Source organism: Erinaceus europaeus, chromosome 12, assembly GCF_950295315.1.
Source record: "Erinaceus europaeus chromosome 12, mEriEur2.1, whole genome shotgun sequence".
NCBI classification, from domain to species: domain Eukaryota; kingdom Metazoa; phylum Chordata; class Mammalia; order Eulipotyphla; family Erinaceidae; genus Erinaceus; species Erinaceus europaeus.
In genome coordinates this window covers 64,419,553-64,439,280 of record NC_080173.1, presented here as the reverse complement: position 1 = coordinate 64,439,280, position 19,728 = coordinate 64,419,553, and the positions used below count along the sequence as shown (strand labels likewise).

Here is a 19,728-nt window from a genome sequence, read left to right as displayed (position 1 = left end):
TAGAGACAGAAGATGGGGGGGGAGTAGGGAGAGAGAGACACACCTGCAGTCTGCTTTACCACTCCTGAAGCTTTTCCCCTGCAGGTGGGGATCAAGAGCTTGAACCAGGGTCCTTGCACAGTGTCATGTGAGCACTTAACCAGGTGTGCCACGGCCTAGTTCCTGGGTTTCTTTTTTAAGTTATTTATTTTTATTGCCACCTCAGTTTTATCTGGAACTCAGTGGCTGCATGATGAATCCATTCACTGCTCATAGCAGCCAGTTCCCCCCCTTAACCTCCTTTTTCCTTTTTTGTGATTTAATTTTGATTTACAAAATTATAAGATACCTGTCTGAGGTCCCAGATTCAGTCCCCAGAACTAGCATAAATCAGCAGCGCATTGCTCTAGAAGAAACAAAGCAAAACAAACCAATTCCATGTGCAAAATTTCCCCTCTCACCAGGAAAGCAAACAAAAACAGTCCTAGTTTAGCTTCTTCCATACAGCTGGGGAGCTGGGGCCTTCAAAGTGGATCCTTGGGAGTCAGATGGTAGCAGCGACTTAAGCGCACGTGGTACAAACCGCAAGGACTGGCATAAGGATCCCTGTTCCAGCTCCCCGCTCCCGGCCTGCAGCGGAGTTGCTTCACAGGCAGTGAAGCAGGTCTGCAGGTGTCTATCTTTCTCACCCCCTCTCAGTCTTCCCTTCCTCTCTCCATTTCTCTCTGCCCTATCTAACAACGACGACATCAATAAGATAACTACAACAACAATAATAACTACAACAATTTAAAAAAAAAAGCGGATCCTTGTGTATTTTCACATACATTCTGTTTGTGCTTTCAACATGGCTCAACATACCAGATGTGCTCTGCTGGATGCGCCACCACCCAGCCCGGGAAAGAATCAAAATTCGTTCCCGAAACAAGGGTAGAAAAGGGAATGAATAAATTTATATATAATATATACATAACCTGTCGAAAACATATATATATGTTTTCGACGGGTTTTGTTGTTTTCGCCGGGCTGGCTTCACGGGCGGGTAACAGACGACCAGGGACTCATGTTTGAGCTGTAGGCAGTATCTCTTTATTCATGCAGGACACAGCACAATCTAAGAGGAGCTAAGCTAAACTCAAGTACTCTAAAACTCACAATGCTGTCTTTATATATACTTGCCAAGTAGGGTGGAAACAGGATGTGACATAGAGAGGGTGGAGAGAAAAGTGACTGGTGAAAATCAGAGTGTTACAAGGAGGGGGCAGAGCAGGCGAGAATCCTATCACTGAACCACCAATGCCCTGGAGTGCTTTATGTAAATGTAAAAGTGATTTATGTAAATAGACCAAAGCTTTGAATGGGATTAAATCTATCCCTATATAGGCATATGGTTAAGCAGAAGCCAGGGGGAGCTGGCATACTATCCAACATATATATATATATATTCCGTTCCCCAGGAAGCAGAGCCAGCGTGAGGGCACGGGACAGCTAGAGGCGGGGATATGTAGACGAAAAGGGCGCAGTGACTGCTGGTAGACATCCTTCTCCTGGGGCAGGCTTTCCATGGCTAGGTGAAGGGGGATGTAGGTTGGTAGGATAATGGCCTTGCAGTTTGTGGTTGTGTATGTGCTGCAGTTCCCGAAGGGAGAGCAAAAGACAGCGGGGTTGGGGGTTGGGGGGGGGGGAAATATGTGTAGGTGACCCTGAGTTGTTAGTGTGTTGATTGTGAGGGTGTGGTGGCGGGCGAGCTGTGTAACTCATACTTACCTGGCAGGGGAGATACCATGATCACGAAGGTGGTTTTCCCAGGGCGAGGCTTATCCATTGCACTCCGGATGTGCTGACCCCTGCGATTTCCCCAAATGTGGGAAACTCGACTGCATAATTTGTGGTAGTGGGGGACTGCGTTCGCGCTCTCCCCTGGTCATTAGGTTTAAAAGATAAATTATATAGTATATCTTATGTAGTGTATATAAAATCTACTATATCTTAAGATTTAATCTTATATATAGTATAAGATATAGTACATATAGTATATATCTTATATATAGTATAAGTATATCTTGTATATAGTATAAGATATATCTTATATGTAGTATATCTTAAACAGTTTGTATTTAGCTCTCAGTCTTTGTCTTTGTAACAGATTGTGAGAATGAAGTTCTTTTTCATTTTTAGCTTTCATAACATGTGTTTTTTTTTGTTGTCCTTGGTGTTTTTATTATTTTAGTTATTAAAGCTCACTCTAGAGAGTCCCCCTGTTGTGCTGCGGGCTAAGCACGACTACAACAATAACTACAATAATAAAAACATTTAGTCCGCAGCACAACAAGGGAACTCTCTAGTGAGCTTTTTCTTTTTTCTCCATCTCCACCTTACATCTCAACGTCTCTGTCCATAATATTAAAAAACAAATAAACAAAACAGGACTATGATGTTATTGATTTACTAGGGTGTTATTAACAAAAGTCAGAGAAAAAAAGGTACACACTCATTTTAGTGTCAATTTCTTTTTTAAAATCTTTTTTAATTTTTTAAAAAAATTTATTTTCCCTTTTGTTGCCCTTGTTTAACATTGTCATTGTCGTGGTTATTGATGCCATTGTTGTTGGATAGGACAGAGAGAAATGGAGAGGAGGGGAAGACAGAGAGGGGGAGAGAAAGACAGACACCTGCAGACCTGCTTCACCGCTTGTGAAGCGACTCCCCTGCAGGTGGGGAGCCGGGGTTCGAACCAGAATCCTTATGCTAGTCCTCGTGCTTGGTGCCACCTACGCTTATCCCGCTGCGCCACTGCCTGACTCCCAATCTTTTTACATTTTTTTTATTGGGTAGAGACAGCCAGAAATTGAGAGTAAGGGGGAGATAGAGAGGGAGGAAGACAGAGAGACACCAGCACTGCTTCACCACCTGTGAAGCTTTTCCCTTGTAGGTAGTGATAGGGGCTTGAACTCAGGTCCTTGCACATTGTTTTTTTGTTTTGTTTTTATGGTTTTTTTTTGTTTGCTTGCTTGTTTTTTTAACCAGAGCACTGCTCAGCTCTGGCTTATGGTGGTGCAGGGGATTGAACCTGGGACTTTGGAGCCTCAGGCATGAGACTGTACTTGCATAACCATTATGCTCTCTACCCTCCACCCAGGTCCTTGCACATTGTAACATGTGCACTCAACCAGGTATGCTACCACCTAACCCCTTTAGTATCAGTTTCATTGTACACACACACACACACACACACACACACACACACACACACAGTGTTTGTTGGAATGATAGATTAGGAGGGGGCCAGATGGTGGTGCACTTAAGTGCACTTATCACCAAATACTAGGATTGGGTTTGAGCTCTGCTCCCCCCCCACCCCCCCCACCCCCGTAGGAGGGATGCTTCACAAGTGAAGCAGGTCTGCAGGTGTGTATCTTTCTCTCCCTCTCTATCTTTCCTCCCCTTTTAATTCTGTCAAATAAAAATGGAAAGGGAAAAAAGAAAATGAGAAACTGGCCACTGGGAGCAATGCTAGCCCCCAAGTTTCTGGTGGCAAAACAAAGAAACAGAGAGAGAGAGAGAGAGAGAGAGGACACCAGAATATAACATGAGATATTAGTGACTGAATTTAGGACTTCACTCTTGAGAGTTCACTGCTTTATCCACTGCACCATCTTGCTACGTACCGCTCAGGCGGAGGAGCAGCAGGAAGGATCAGGGAACTACAAAGGTGACCCCCAGGGTGGGTCAGGAGGAGAACAGAATACAATACACTCTGTTGGAGGGGGAATCTGAACTCAAGTTTTATTTAGCAAGTGAGAGTTTATATATCCTTCAGCCTTACATAAACAATATCTGAATACAGAAAGTAATGGCCTTGCGGTTTTACAGAAATGTCATACTTCATGGGGTGATGTATTTCTGAGTAACAGGCTTAGCAGATAGTATATTACATAGAGTTTTAACATATTTCATAAGAGGAGGTGAGTAAGTATTATTAAGAATTTTTCCAAAAACTTTATGTATTTGATGACCCATAACTTTGTCCACCTCATTTCTTGTTCATCTGTATCTAATCTGGGAACAGGGGCTGTTCATTCCCGATTACACGACATCATTACCATGTACATAATGAAAACAATAATCAGAGTTTCCAATTTAGATCTGCTCAGAATGCCAAGACCCACTCCCAGAATTTTTCCTCTTTGTAGAGAGTTTTCCTGGGTGCTGACCCTGTCAGACCCATCGTTCGGGAGTTGAGTGGGACGTGGCAGTTTTCTTTTTACTTTCACTTTACTGTAACCTTCTTTTAGTTTTATCTACACACTCTCAAGTATGATTATCTCTCTTAAAAACTTAACTCAATTTTACTTAATTAGAACTTCTGCTTTTATACAGTTTCACAGTTACATAAACATTGGTACAAAACGAAAGCAAAAGATAAGTATCGGTGTTTGTAGTTTTGCCTAGAATCATAGTTCCTGCTCTGTACTGTTCATGCAGCACTATTTGTTTTTAGTTAATTTGTTTTTCCCTTGACATTTGTATAATCAGCTGGCTATCAGTGATTTTACTGTTTGTCCTGCAAATTCTTTTGGTTAGGATTTTTGAGCATGAGTCTTATGAGTAACAGCTGATGGATCATGACTATATTGTGGATGATTCCTTATCCAAATTCTATAAACAGTTGATATTAATCATGAGAAATGTCACCTATTTTGTAAGCAGGGCCGTGGTCAGTCATGACCGTGGAAGCTATACTTTTTGGGTTTATAGGTTTATTATGTTTGTTTGTGGGGTGCCATCTTCTAGTCAAAACATTCTAACATAGACTCCTTTTGCGGCATCCTAGCCCATTCCCAGGGATGCAGCTTCCTTGAAGTCTGTCATCCTCATAGCCGTGGCAGCTGACCTTGTCAAACATCACGGGGGGGTCAAGGCACAGGGTGCCACACCATCTCCTGGGCCCAACCCTCTATTTTTTTTTTTCTTTTCTTCATTTTCTTTGATAGAGAGTCAGACAAAGAGATAGAGAGGAGAGCACACCTGCAGCACTGTTCCACTGCTGGTGAAGCTTCCCCCTTTAGGCAGGGATTAAGGTCTTGAACCGTGGGCCTCAAGTGTGGTTATGTGTGTACTCTACTGGAGACACCACTTCCTGGCCCTAACCCTCTTTCCCCTATTTACAGATAAAGTAAGAAGGGTTGTTATGAAAAACTGGATTTTCACTGGCTACCCAGAAAGTTAATATTAACAGCAAAGAGCTTCTCCACAGAGGATGGCTCTGTTATCTAGAGACACCAAATAGGGAGCAACAGAATTAATCTTCAGAATTACAGCTCTAGCAAGATAGCTAACCTGCAACGGTGCCTGCTTGACCATGCATGTTACTGAGGTTCAAGCCTGGCCCCTGCTGCACTGGGGGAAGATCTGGCACTATGGTTTAACTTCCTTCTCCTTCTACCTTTGTTTCTCTATCTGAAAAGTTGGTCCAGGAGTGGGGAAGCCCCAGCAATGGCAGAAGAGAAAAGAAGTGTGAGTCAATATCCTTTCCTTGCATTTTTACTTCAGTAAGAATGTACGTATTGCTTTCTTTTGAAACAGGATGTCTCGGGCTGTTCAACTTCAAATCCCTTGTCCTGTTCAGATTGGATCCTTAAGAAATGACTCTTTAGAAGCTGAGCTTCATGAGTATGTCAAGCAAGGGAACTATGTGAAAGTGAAAAAGATTCTTAAGAAAGGTAAGCACCATGTTGAAATGGGAAATGCAATTTGGTTCATATTTTTGAATGGTGTTGGAGGAAAAACCAGGGACATTGTAAACTTAATTCTTGGGTAAATATAGAAGTTAAATTTAGAACTGAAAAAAAATTTTTGATAGAGCAGAGAGAAATTGAGAGGGAAGGAGGATAGAGAGGAAGAGAAAGGGGCTGGGTGGTGGTGCACCTGGTTGAGGGCACTGTTATAATGCAAAAAGACTTGGGTTCGAGCCCCCAGTCCTCACCTGCAGGGGAAAAGGTTTGCAAGTGTAGAAGCAGTGTTTCAGGTGTCTCTCTGTCTCTTTCCCTATCACCCCTTCCCCCTCAATTTCTGGCTGTCTCTATGCAATAAATAAATAAAAGATAATTAAAAGAGGGGGGCAGAGAGACAGACAGCTGTAACCCTGCTTCACTGCTTGTGAAGCTTCCCCCTACAGATGGGGACCAGACACTTGATCTCTAGTAATCTGTGCAATTGACCAGGTGTGCCACCATCCAGCTCTGAGGTGATTTCTGTTTTTCATCATAAAGACAGCTTTATTGGTGGTCCAGGAAGTGGCACAGTAGCTAAGACACTAGACTCTCAAGCATGAGGTCCCGAGTTCAATCCCCGGCAGCACATGTACCAGAGTGATGTCTGGTTCTTTCTCTCTCTCCTGTCTTTCTCATTAATAAATAAATAAAATCTTTTTTTTTAAAAAGACAGCTTTATTGGTGGCAGTTAATACAAGTCAATAAATATTGATCCCCAATGACCTCAGATTACCATATTACTGGTCCTTTGAACCAGATGAATGCTTAGATGATGAAGTGAAGTTGGTCTTGCTTCTTGGAAATGAAGCCATAACCAACTGGTATATGGCATATGCTGTTCTACCAACTGTAAGAATCACAGTGGCTCTGCAGGAGGGCATAAGCTACTCCATCTTTCACATGAACTGGAATTCCATTATTCTGAAAGAGCTTTTATTTCTCTGGAACTTTATTTTTCAAATTGCTTGCGTGAGGCAGTGCTTATGGTCCTCTGGGTAATCTGACAAACAGCCAGCAGATTCTACAGCATCTTTGCTCAGCTACTGCCCACCAACCGCATCAACTAAATACCAAGAACAGAAGTCACCATACTGGCACCGGAACTACCTTTAGGTGTTGGGCAGGTGTGTGTTCGCGTGCGCGTGTATATATTAGAGACCAGAGCGCTCCTCAGCTTTGGCATATGGTGGTGTTGGGGGTGGAACCTGGATGAAAAAAAAATTTAAATCAGTGTACTCATGTTGTTCAATAGACGATAGAGTTTTTTTTTTTTACACACCACAGCACTGATTATCTCTGGTTTATGGTGGTACAGGGGATTGAACCTGTGAGCTTTAGGTATGAGAGTCTGCATAACCACTGTGCTATCTGCCCTGCCCCAATAGAGGTCTTAAATAGCTATTTGGAGGTTGTTTTTTTCTATATCCAGTCATTCATACATACATATAATAGCTATTTGGAGAGGTTTTGTTTGTTTGTTTGTTTGTTTTTAGAGATAGACATAAAGAGACATAAAGAGAAAGTCAAAAAGACCACAGCACTGGTTTCCTCCACTGAAATGGAGGTCAGGCTTGAACCTGAGTCATGTACATGGAAAAGCAGTACACTGTCTAAATGGGCTATTTTATTTATTTATTAAAATAAAAAAAAAATTATTAATTTCCTTTTATTGCCCTTGTTGTTTTATTGTTTATTGTAGTGGTTGTTGATATTGATGTCCTTGTTGTTGGATAGGACAGAGAGAAATGGAGGGGGGGAAGACAGAGAGGGGGAGAAAGATTGACACCTGCAGACCTGCTTCACCACCTGTGAAGCGACTCCCCTGCAGGTGGGGAGCCAGGGGCTTGAACCGGGATCCTCACGCCGGTCCTTGCACTTTGCGCCATGTGTGCTTAACCTGCTGTGCTACCGCCCGACTATTTTATTTTTTAATTAATTAATTGATAAAATGGAAGTATTGACAAGACCATAGGATAAGAGGGGTACAATTCCACATAATTCCCACCACCAGAACTCCGTATTCAATTTCCTCCCTTGATAGCTTTCCTATCTTTTAACCATATAAAGGTCTGGACCCAGGATCATTATGGGGTGTAAAAGGTCTAGCTTCTGTAATTGCATCCCCACTGAACATGGGCATTGACAGGTTGATCCATACTCCCATAAATGGGCTATTTTGCCAGATTCACTATTCATATAAGAAGTAATTGTGGTGTGGGAGGTGTCATAGTGTATAAATCATTAGACTCTCAAGCATGAGATCCTGAGTTCAGTCCCTGGCAGTACATGTAACAGAGTAATGTCTGATTCTTTCTCTCTTTCTCCTTCTATCTATCTCATTAATAAAGAAGTAAAATCTTTTAAAAAATTAATCAATGAGGGAGTCAGGTGGTAGCACAGCGGGTTAAGCGCAGGTGACGCAAAGCACAAGGATCCTGGTTTGAGCCCCTGGCTCCCCACCTGCAGTGGAGTCGCTTCACAGGTGGAGAAGCAGGTCTTCAGGTGTCTTTCTTTCTTTCTTTTTTCTTTTTTTTATAAATTAAGTTATTTATTTATTTATTTATTTTCCTTTTTGTTGCCCTTGTTGTTTAACATTGTTGTGGTTATTAATGTCGTTGTTGTTGGATAGGACAGAGAGAAATGGAGAGAGGAGGGGAAGACAGAGAGGAGGAGAGAAAGACAGACACCTGCAGACCTGCTTCACCGCTTGTGAAGCGACTCCCCTGCAGGTGGGGAGCTGGGGGCTCGAACTGGGATCCTTACGCAGGTCCTGGCGATTTGCGCCACGTGCGCTTAACCCGTTGCGCCACGGCCCAACTCCCTAGGTGTCTATCTTTCTTTCCCCGTCTTCCCCTCCTCTCTTCGTTTCTCTCTGTTGTATCCAACGACGACGACATCATCAACAACAACGATAATAACTACAACAAGGGCAACAAAAGGGAATAAATAAATATTTAAAAAAATAATCAATGAGAGAAGAGGAGGGAGAAAAAGAACATTACTCTGGCATATGTGATGCCAGGATTCAAACTCAGGAAGGACATCTTGCTTGAGAATCCAATGCTTGCTTTTGTATTTTTCATTCTTTTTGCCTCTAGGGGCTCAGTGCCTGCACCATGAAACCACTGTACCTGATGGCCATTTTTTCCATTTTTATTGGATAGGATAGAGAGAAATTGAGAGGGGAGTGGAAGATAGGGAGAAAGAGAAATACTTACAGACCTGTTTCACCACATGCAAAGCGACCCCCATGCAGGTAGGGAACTGGGGGCTTGAACCAGGATCCTTGCGCATAGAATTATGTGCGCTTAACCCAGTGTGCCCCCACCTAGCCTGAAAATCCAATGCTTTCTTCACTGTGCTACCTCTCAGGCTGAACCATTTTTGTTGTTGTTGTTTTTTAATTTCCTTTTTTAAAAAAATTTTTAATATTTATTTTCCCTTTTGTTGCCCTTGTTGTTTTTCATTGTTGTTGTAGTTATTGTTGTTGTCATTGTTAGATATGACAGAGAAAAATGGAGAGAGGAGAAGACAGAAAAGGGGAGAGAAAGATAGACACCTGCAGATCTGCTTCACCACCTGTGAAGCAACTCCCCTGCAGGTGGGAAGCCAGGGGTTCGAACGGGGATCCTAACAGGTCCTTGCTTTGTGCCACGTGCGCTAAACCTGCTGTGCTACTGCCCAACTTCCTTAATTTCCTTTTTTAAAACGGGAGTCGGGCGGTGGCGCAGCAGGTTAAGCGCACTCGCCCTGACCTGCGTAAGGATCCCAGTTCAAGCTTCACAAGCGGTGAAGCAGGTCTGCAGGTGTCTGTCTTTCTCTCCTCCTGTCTTCCCCTCTTCTCTCCATTTCTCTCTGTCCTATCCAACAACAATGACATTAATAACCACAACAATGTTAAACAACAAGGGCAACAAAAAGGAAAATAAATAAATAAAAAAAAAACTTAATTTATTTTTGGATAGAAACAGAGAAATTGAGAAGGGAAGAAGAGATAGGAAAAAAGAGGGTGGGGTAGATGGTATAATGGTATGCAAAGAGATTCACATGCCTGAGACTCCATAGTCCCGGGTTCAATCCCCTGTACCACCATAAGTCATAAGCCAGAGTTGAGCAGTACTCTGGTAAAGAAAAGAAAAAAAAAGAAAAAAAAAGGGAGAGAGACACTTGTAGCTCTACTTCACCACTTCACCCCCTGCAGGTGAGGACCAGGGGCTTGAATTCCAGGTCCTTGCCTGTAGTATAGGCACTTAACCAGGGATGCCACCACCTAGCCCCCCAGGCTGAACCTTTTTTTATTTTTAAGATTAATTTAGGCTTGAGGGGCTGGGGACACAGCATAATGGTTTTTTCACAAAGACTCTTGCCTGTGGCTGTGAGGTCCCAGGTTCACTCCCCAGACCCACCATAAGCCAAAACAGAGCAGTGCTCTGAGAACTTTCTCTCTCTTATTAAAATAAAATAAACCCATGTTCAGCAGGGAAGCAATTACAGAAGCCAGACCTTCCACCTTTTGCAACCCACAACGACCTTAGGTCCATGCTCCCAGAGGGATAGAGAATGGGAAAGCTATTGGGCAGGGGATGGGATATGGAGACTGGGTGGTGGGAATTGTGTGGAGTTGTACCCCGCCCCTATCCTATGATTTTGTTAATGTCTCCTTTCTTAAATAAAATAAATAAATAAATAAATAAAATAAAAATATATTTAAAAAATTAATTTAGGCTTGAAACCCTGGTCCTTGTGCTTGGTAACTTTTTTGATATCTCCACCACCTCTATTATTCATTGTCTGTTATGCGTATATAATTGAGTGTTGGTTAGATAAATTGATGAATGTTGTAGGCCCTGCCTCTTAGGAGTTTAATCCAGAACAGAGAAAAGATTATTTTAAAATAATTGATACTGTGGTCCAGGAGGTGGTGTAGTGGATAAGGCATTGGGCTCACAAGCATGAGGTCCTGAGTTCAATCCCAGCAGCACATGTACCAGAGTAATGTCTGGTTCTTTTTCTCTTTCCTATCATTTCTCATGAATCAATAAATAAAATAAAAAAGTGTTTAAAGAATTGATACTTGTGGTCTGGGAGGTGGTGCAGTGATAAGGCTTTGGACTCTGAAGCATGAGGTCTTGAGTTCAGTCCCTGGCAGCACATGTGCCGGAGTGATGTCTGGTTCTTTCTCTCTCCTCTTATCTTTCTCATTAATAAATAAATAAATAAAATCTTTATAAAAAAAGAATTGGGGAGTCGGGCTGTAGCGCAGTGGGTTAAGCGCAGGTGGCTCGAAACTTTACATCAGGCTCAACCTGACGCTGTTGACTGGCTACGGAAGAAGGACAAACGCTAGAAGAAGAAGCGCAGGTGGCGCAAAGCTTAAGAACCGGCATAAGGATCCTGGTTCAAGCCCCCAGCTCCCCACCTGCAGGGGAGTTGTTTCTCTCCTCCTCTGTCTTCCCCCTCCTCTCTCCATTTCTCTCAGTCCTATCCAACAACGATGACAACAATAATAATGAGAGTGTAATGCTTATGCAAAGATTTTTTTTTATTTTTTTATTTTATTTATTTATTCCCTTTTGTTGCCCTTGTTGTTTTATTGTTGTAGTTATTATTGTTGTTGTTGTCGTCGTTGTTGGATAGGACAGAGAGAAATGGAGAGAGGAGGGGAAGACAGAAAGGGGGAGAGAAAGATAGACACCTGCAGACCTGCTTCACCGCCTGTGAAGCGACTCCTCTGCAGGTGGGGAGCCGGGGTTCGAACCGGGATCCTTATGCCGGTCCTTGTGCTTTGCGCCACCTGCGCAAAGATTTTTTTATGAGGGCCAGGTCAGCAACTGGTTGAGAGCACATGTTACAAAGCACAGGGACCTGGGTTCAAGCCCTTGTTCCCTTCCTGCAAAGGGAAAGCTTTGCAAGTGGTGAAGCAGGGCTGCAAGTCTCTCTCTTCCCCCCTGTGTCTCCTCTCAATATCTGGCTGCCTCTATCAAATAATTAAAAAAAAAAAACCCAGAGCATTGCTCAATTCTGGCTTATGGTGGTGTGAGGGATTGAACCTGGGACTTTGGAGCCTCAGGCACGAGAGTCTGTTTGTATTAACCATTATGCTATCTACCCCTGCCCCCAAATAAATAAATAAATAATAACAATTAAAAAAATATTTTGATGTCTGGGGCTCTAAAAACTCAGGTTTAACACCCAGCACCTTCATAAATCAGAGCTGAACAGTGATGGAAAGCATGAGATCCCCAAAATTCAAGTTTCTTCTCCCTCAATATATAAAGCTTAAAAAAGAGAGAGGTAGGGAGTTGGGCGTGCTGTAAATGACGTCCAATTAAAATTTCTTATCAAGGTATAAATAAGGAGTTGAAGCAAGGCATTTATTCTTTTGCAAAAGGGCTTGCTGCCAACAAGTGGCTGTCAGGCAGCAGTGTGCCCCTTCATCCTTCTCCCATCTTTTATACCTGACGCAGAACTGTCTCCTCCACCCCTGGGCTGGGCTTCAGAGCTCACAGTCTAATTACAGGAAAAGGGGATGGGGGCAGATATTAGGAGAGACTATAGTGAGAAAGGAAGTGCAAGGAAGGGGATTTTGGCCAGGACAACGTGACTATACTGGGAAAGACAGATTGAGGAAGGGGCTTCTTGGCCAGGAAGTCTGAGTTTACAATGTGGCTATAATGGGAATGGGAGATTTAGGAAGGGGCTGGGAAGTCTAAGCTAATTTTGAAGAAAAACAAGGCATGGCTGTTGTCACGTAGACATGTAAAAGTCAGGCGTCTGTAGTCAGACTGCATTGATAGACATTATTGAAAAGTCTGCAACCAACTGGGCTATTTCTCACAGGCTGTAGCGCAGCGGGATAAGCGCAGATGGCGGAAAGCGCAAGGACCCGCATAGGGAGCCCAGTTCGAGCCCAGGCTCCCCACCTGTAGGGAAGTGGCTTCACAGGAATCGGGTCTGCAGGTGTCTTTCTCTTCCCCTCCCCCCTCTATTTCTCTCTGTTCTATCCAACAACGACAACATCAACTACAACAATAAAACAACAAGGGCAACAAAAGGGAATAAATAAATATTTTTTAAAAGGGGGGAATATAGGTCTGGGAATCTTGAGTTGAAGAAGAAAACAATGGGCCAAAGAGACAACTCACTGGGTAGGGCACCTGCCTTTCCATGCCTAGCCCCATATGACGGCTCTTGTGCTGCGGTGTCACGCTCTCTGAAAGAAAAAAGTGGCCTAGAGCATTGAAATCATGAGCCTCTTGTTGGGGGAAAATAATAATAATTATGTATTCACTACTTTAGTGTCTGTCTCCCTTTCCCCATTCTCTACCCTTTTTTCTCCTCCCTCAAAAAGATCTAAGTTGAGGGGGAAAGGGTGAGAGAGAAAGATACACATCTGCGGCAACTGCTTCACCGCACCTGAAGGTTGCTTCCCTGCAGGTGGGGGCTGGGGACTTCAACGCGGGTCCTTGTTTACTGTAATGTATGTTCTCAACCAGGCCCTCCACCGCCCAGCCCGACCCGGTGAGAACAAGTCACCATGGCCCTGGGCGCCAGTACTTCCTTAGCTGGAGGTAGAAACCAAATCTAGGAAGTCAGGCGGTGGCGCAGCGGGTTAAACACACGTGGCGCAAAGTGCAAGGACCGGTGTAAGGTGTAAGGATCCCGGTTGGAGCTCTCGGCTCCCCACCTGCAGGAGAGTCGATTTACAGGCGGTGAAGCAGGTCTGCAGGTGTCTGTCTTTCTCTTCCCCTCTTCTCTTCATCTCTCTCTGTCCTATCCAACAACAGTGACATCAGTAACGACAACAATGTTAAACAACAAGGGCAACAAAAGGGAAAATAAATAAATATTTAAAAAAAAGAAAGAAAAAAAAAGAAACCAAATCTAGATGCAAACAGTGTCCCCGGACAACCAGGAACTTTGTTGGGTAGAGTTACATGAGAACAGCGTATGATTGGCTGCTAGGAAGCCGTATGCTAATAAACTCAAAAGTGCTTATGGGAGATTTAAAAATAAAAATGTTTTGCACCTTGTTATTTGAATATGTCACTGTAATATATAAGTAAAACCAGTAAATAAATAAAATAAATATGTCTGGGAAGAAGTGAAATTGACAGAGAAAAGAGCGCCATTAGCGTAAAGTGTATGACCAATATAGGCCCAGCAGATCGGAGCAGTGGGAGATTAAGACTATACTTTCAGGGATCATTTCTATAGTATGTTACTAGAGAAGTTCCTCTGATCGTGTAGGGCACCCGAAACCACGAGGAGGAGGCACAGCGTTCTCTCCTGAGCGTGAAGCCAGCTCTAGGTGTTGCTTTTGCAACTGCCTTTTGCTATTGATGATCGTTCTTCTCTTCCTTTGGGGGAGAAGAGGGAGAGGATGCAATCTGAGTGGTTCCGGTAATAGCTGCAGTTTATAGAAAGGTCAACTGTTTTTGACATTTCTTTCTTTTTGTCACGCTTCTAGTTACTTTTTCTCTCTATCTACTGAAGTGTGGTTTTCTATTTCGTCTCAGCATTCTTTATAGTGATCTTGGGGATTTGTACTTTGAAGTGTAAGTAGTGCTCTCTCCAATCTGGTTTGTCATCGAAGACACACAAGGTACTTCTGCTTTGAAATAACATGTTTTCTAATACTCTAATAAATAAACCATTAGTTGGTCCAAGAGGTGGAGATGGTGGTAATATGAGTATTTTACTACCACCCCTTTTTTTAAAAAAAACATTTATATATTTATTTTCTTTTGTTGCCTTTGTTTTATTGCTGTAGTTACTATTATTGTTATTGATGTCATTGTTGTTGTTGGATAGGACAGAGAGAAATGGAGAGAGGAAGGGGAAGACAGAGAGGAGGAGAGAAATACAGACACCTGCAGACCTGCTTCACCGCCTGTGAAGAGACTCTCCTGCAGCCCCGTGCCAGGTGCGCTTAACCTGCTGCACTATTGCCCAACTCACTCTCTCTTCCCTTCTATCATCCCTTCCTCTCTCAATTTCTCTCCGTCCTATTCAATAAAATGGAAGGGGGAAAAAATGGCAGGAGCAGTAGATTGTAGTGCTGTAGTAGTGCTGGCACTGGGCCCCAGCAATAACCCTGGAGGCAAATATATAATTATTATTCTGGGTCTGGGTGAAAGTGCACTTGGTTGAACATTTGTTACCAATGTGCAAGGGTCTGAGTTTGAGCCTCTGAACCACACCTGCAGGGTGAAGCAGGTGTCTATCCCAATCTCCCTCTCACCTCTCAATTTCTCTTTGCCCTATCAAGATAAAATTACCTTTATTGGCTAGAGACAGCCAGAAATTGAGAGGGGAGTCGGAGATAGAGAGAGACAGATAGACACCTGTAGCACTGCTTCACCATTTGTGAAGCTTAACCCATACAAGTGCGGACCAGGGTCTTGAACACAGGTCCTTACACATTGTAACCTGTGCTCTCAAGAAGGTGCACCCCCTAACTTTTTTCTTAAGATTTTATTCCGGGCCTGCAATATAGTTCACTGAGGTAGTCAACATAATGGTTATGCAGAGACTTGTGCCCAAGGCTCCAAAGTCCCAGGTTCAATCCCCCAAAACATCATAAACCAGAGCAGGGCAGTGCCAGGAGGAGGAGGGGGCTTATAGTGGGTGGCTTTGCCATTGTGTGACCAGAGTTTGATTCCACTGCATTGAAGGAAGCTTACTTCTTGTGATTTCTCTCTCTCTCTCTCTCTCTCTGTCTGTCTCTGTCTCTCTCTTTTCTGTCTCTACCTAAAGAGAGAGAAGAAAATATTTTGGGAGGGGTAGATAGCATAATGGTTATGCAAAGAGACTCTCATGCCTGAGGCTCCAGAGTCCCAGGTTCAATTCCCTGCACCAACATAAGAAGCCAGAGCTGAACAGTGCTCTGGTTAAAAAAAAAAACAAAACTATTAATCGGGGCAGGTGGTGGCCCACCTGGTTAAGTGCACAGACTACAGTGCTCAAGGATCCGGGTTCTAGCCCTTGGTCCCCACCTGCAGGGGGAAAGTCTCACGAGTGGTAAAGCAGAGCTTCAGGTGTCTATCTCTGTCCTTCTCTATCACACCCGTTCCTCTCGATTTCTGACTATCTCTATCCAATAAATAAATTAAAATATTAAATTTTAAATTACTATTAATCAATTTAAAATGTATTAATGAGGGAGTCGGGCGGTAGCACAGCAGATTAAACGCACAGGGCGGGAAGCACCAGGACCGGCCTAAGGATCCCAGTTCGAGCCCCTGGCTCCCCACCTGCAGGGGAGTCACTTCACAAGCAGTGAAGCAGGTTTGCAGGTGTCTATCTTCTCTCCCCCTCTGTCTTCCCTTGCTCTCTCCATTTCTTTTTGTCCCATCCAATAACGACAACAACAATAATAACTACAGTAACAACAACAACAAAAAAGAACAGCAAGGGCAACAAAAGAGAATAAATGAATTTTTTTTTTAAAGATTTTATTTATGAGAAAGATAGGAGGAAAGAGAAGTTACCAGACATCACTCTGGCACATGTGCTGCCAGGGATCGAACTTGGGACCTCATGCTTGAAAGTCCAAAGCTTTATCACTGCGCCACCTCCCGGACCACTAAATGAATATTTTTAAAAAACTTTTAAAGTTTTTTTAAAAAGATTTTATTTACTGGGAGTCCGGTGGTAGTGCAGTGGGTTAAGCGTACGTGGCGCCAAGCATAAGGATTGGCATGAGGATCCCGCCGGTTCGAGCCCCCACTCCCCCCCTGCAGGGGAGTCGCTTCACAGGTGATGAAGCAGGTCTGCAGGTGTCTGTCTTTCTCAACCCCTCTCTGTCTTCCCCTCCTCTCTCCATCCTATCCAACAACGATGACATCATCAACAACAACAACAATAATAATAACTACAACAACAATAAAAACAAGGGCAACAAAAAGTAAATAAATAAATAAATATTTTTAAAAAAATTTATTTATTTATTTTACCTTTTGTTGCCCTTGTTGTTTTATTGTTGTAGTTATTGTTATTGATGTCATTGTTGGATAAGACAAAAGAAATGGAGAGAGGAGGGGAAAACAGAGGGGAGAGAAAGACACAAGCAGACCTGCTTCACCGCCTATGAAGTGACTCCCCTGCAGGTGGGGAGCCGGGAGTTCGAACCGGTATCTTTATGCCGGTCCCTGCGCTTTGCGCTATATGCGCTTAACCAGCTGCGCTACCGCCCAGCTCCCAGTTTAAAGTCTTCCTGCAGAACCATAATGCTATATTCCCACCTTTTTTTTTTTTTTGCCTCCAGGATTATTGCTGGGGCTCGGTGCCTGCACTATGAATCCATTGGAGGTCAGTTTTCCCATTTTGTTGCCCTTGTTATTGCCCTAGTTGTTGTTATTATTGTTATTGTTGCCATTGCTGTTGTTGTTGGATAAGACAGAGAGGGGGAGAGAAAGACACCTGCAGACCTGCTTCACCTCTTGTGAGGTGATCCCCCCTTCAGGTGGAGAGGCGGGGGCTCGAACCAGAATCCTTAAGCCTGCTCTTCGCGCCCTATGCGCTTAACCCGTTGCGCTACCATCTGCCTCCCCTTCATTTTTTTAAAAAAAATTTATTTATTTATTCCCCCTTTGTTGCCCTTGTTTTATTGTTGTTATTGGATAGAACAGAGAGAAATGGGGAGTCAGGAGGTAGCGCAGCGGGTTAAGTGCACGTGGTGCAAAGCACAAGGACCGGCATAAGGATCCCGGTTCCAGCCCCCGGCTCCCCGCCTGCAGGGGAGTCGCTTCACAGGCGGTGAAGCAGGTCTGCAAGTGTCTATCTTTCTCTCCCCCTCTCTATCTTCCCCTCACCTCTCCATTTCTCTCTGTCCTATCCAACAACGATGACATCAATAACAACGATAACTACAATAATAAAACAACAAGGGAAACAAAAGGGAATAAAAAGAAAAAAAGAACAGAGAGAAATGGAGAGAAAATGGGAGACTAAGATAGACACCTGCAGACCTGATTCACTGCTTGTGAAGCGACTCCCCTACAGCTGGGGAGCCTGGGACTTGAACTGGGATCCTTCTGCCGGTCCTTGCACTTTGCGCCACGTGTGCTTAACCCGCTGCACTACCTCCCAACTCCCTTTTTAAAAAAATTTTTTATTTATTTATTCCCTTTTGTTGCCCTTGTTGCTTTTTATTGTTGTATTTATTTATTTATTTTTTTTGTCTCCAGGGTCATCCTGGGGCTTGGTGCCTGCACTATGAATTCACTGCTCCTGAAGGCCATTTTTCCCATTTTGTTGCCCATGTTATTATTGCTGGATAGGACAGAAAGAAACTGAGAGAGGAGAGGAAGACAGAGAGAGGGAAAGAAAGACACCTGTAGATCTGCTTCACTGCTTATGAAGCGACTCCCTGCAGCCTGGGGCTCGAACCTGGATCCTTACGCTGGTCCTTGGGCTTTGTGCCATGTGCACTTAACCAGCTGCCCTACCGCCTGGCTCCCTTCCCACCCTTTCTTAAAAACTGTGTTTATGGGAATTGGGCGGTCGCGCAGCGGGTTAAGGGCAGGTGGCCAAGGATCCGGGTTGGAGCCCCGGGTTCCCGACCTGCAGGGGAGTCCCTTCACAGGTGGTGAAGCAGGTCTGCAGTTGTCTGTCTTTCTCTCCCCGTCTTCCCCTCCTCTCTCCATTTCTCTCTGTCCTATCCAACAACAACAACATTAATAACTACAACAATAAAAAACAAGGGCAAAAAAAGGGAATAAATAATTTTTTAATTGTTTATTTGTTGCAGAGGGGGGGTTGGTTAGATAGCATAATGGTTATGCAAAGAGATGCTTATGCCTGAGGCTCCAAAGCCACAGGTTCAATCCTTTGCAACACCACCATCAGCCAGAGCTGAGCAGTGAGTGCTCTGGTGTAAACAGTTTTAAAAAGGGCAGGGAGGGAGTTGGTGGTAGTGCAGTGGGTTAAGTGCAGATGGCACTAAGCGCAAAGACCCATATAAGGATCCCAGTTCAAGGCCCTGGCTCCCCACCTGCAGGGGAGTCGCTTCACAAGCGGTGAAGCAGGTCTGCAGGTGTCTGTCTTTCTCTCCCCCTCTCTGTCTTCCCTTCCTCTCTCCATTTCTCTCTATCCTATCCAACAACAACATCAATAATAACTACAACAATAAAACAAGGGCAACAAAAGGAAAAACAAAACAGAAGGATGAATATGGGATGATTTCACTCTCAGGCAAAAGTTGAAAAACAAGATCAGAAAACAAAAACAAAAACACACAAGTAGAACCTGAACTGGAATTGGCGCATCGCACCAAAGTAAAAGACTCTGGGGTGGGTGGGTGGGGAGAATACAGGTCCAAGAAGGATGACAGAGGACCTAGTGGGGGTTGTATTGTTATATGGGAAACTGGGGAATGTTATGCATGTACAAACTATTGTATTTACTGTCGAATATAAAACATTAATTCCCCAATAAAGAAATTAAAAAAAAAAAGAATTGAATCGCCTCGCCACCAAAAAAAGAGGGCCTTGGTCTTTTCTGGGCCTCAGGTTCCAGATACTACCATGATGTCAACCGGACTTCCCTGGGCCGATGACCCCACCAGTGTGTCCTGGAGGCCCGCTTCCCCAGAGCCCTGCCCCACTAGGGAAAGAGAGAGGCAGACTGGGAGTATGGATCAACCTGTCAACATCCATGTACAGTGAGGAAGCAATTACAGAAGCCAGACCTTCAACCTCCTGCACCCTTTAATGACCCTGGGTCCATACTCCCAGAGGGATAAAGAATAGGAAAGCTATCAGGGGAGGGGATGGGATATGGATTTCTGGTGGTTAGAATTGTACCCCTCTTATCCTATGGTCTTGTCAGTGTTTCCATTTTATAAATAAAAATTTTTTAAAAAGGGGGTCGGGCTGTAGCACAGCGGGTTAAGCGCATGTGGCGCAAAGCTCAAGGACCGGCACAAGGATCCCGGTTTGATCCCCCGGCTCCCCACCTGCAGGGGAGTCGC

General features: G+C 43.9%; 1 protein-coding gene, 2 non-coding genes and 1 pseudogene across 3 annotated transcripts in view; 3 read left to right on the top strand and 1 right to left on the bottom strand.

Annotated features, from left to right (window-relative positions):
• The first annotated feature begins 1,738 nt into the window (after nucleotides 1–1,738).
• LOC132542138 (U1 spliceosomal RNA) lies at nucleotides 1,739–1,902 on the top strand. Its single transcript, XR_009553266.1, has one exon. It is a non-coding gene; the product is annotated as a U1 spliceosomal RNA (small nuclear RNA).
• A 3,664-nt stretch (nucleotides 1,903–5,566) lies between these two features.
• TEX14 (testis expressed 14, intercellular bridge forming factor) overlaps nucleotides 5,567–19,728 on the top strand; it is a 134,604-nt gene continuing 120,442 nt past the window's right edge. The window contains exon 1 of the mRNA XM_060203834.1: nucleotides 5,567–5,702. Within this exon, the coding sequence (XP_060059817.1) occupies nucleotides 5,567–5,702 (136 nt within the window). The remainder of the gene's footprint in view (nucleotides 5,703–19,728) is intronic.
• On the bottom strand, nucleotides 6,491–6,914 carry LOC132541782 (cytochrome c oxidase subunit 7A2, mitochondrial-like; annotated as a pseudogene).
• Nucleotides 13,940–14,152, top strand: LOC132542191 (small nucleolar RNA U3). The gene has a single exon (XR_009553304.1). It is a non-coding gene; the product is annotated as a small nucleolar RNA U3 (small nucleolar RNA).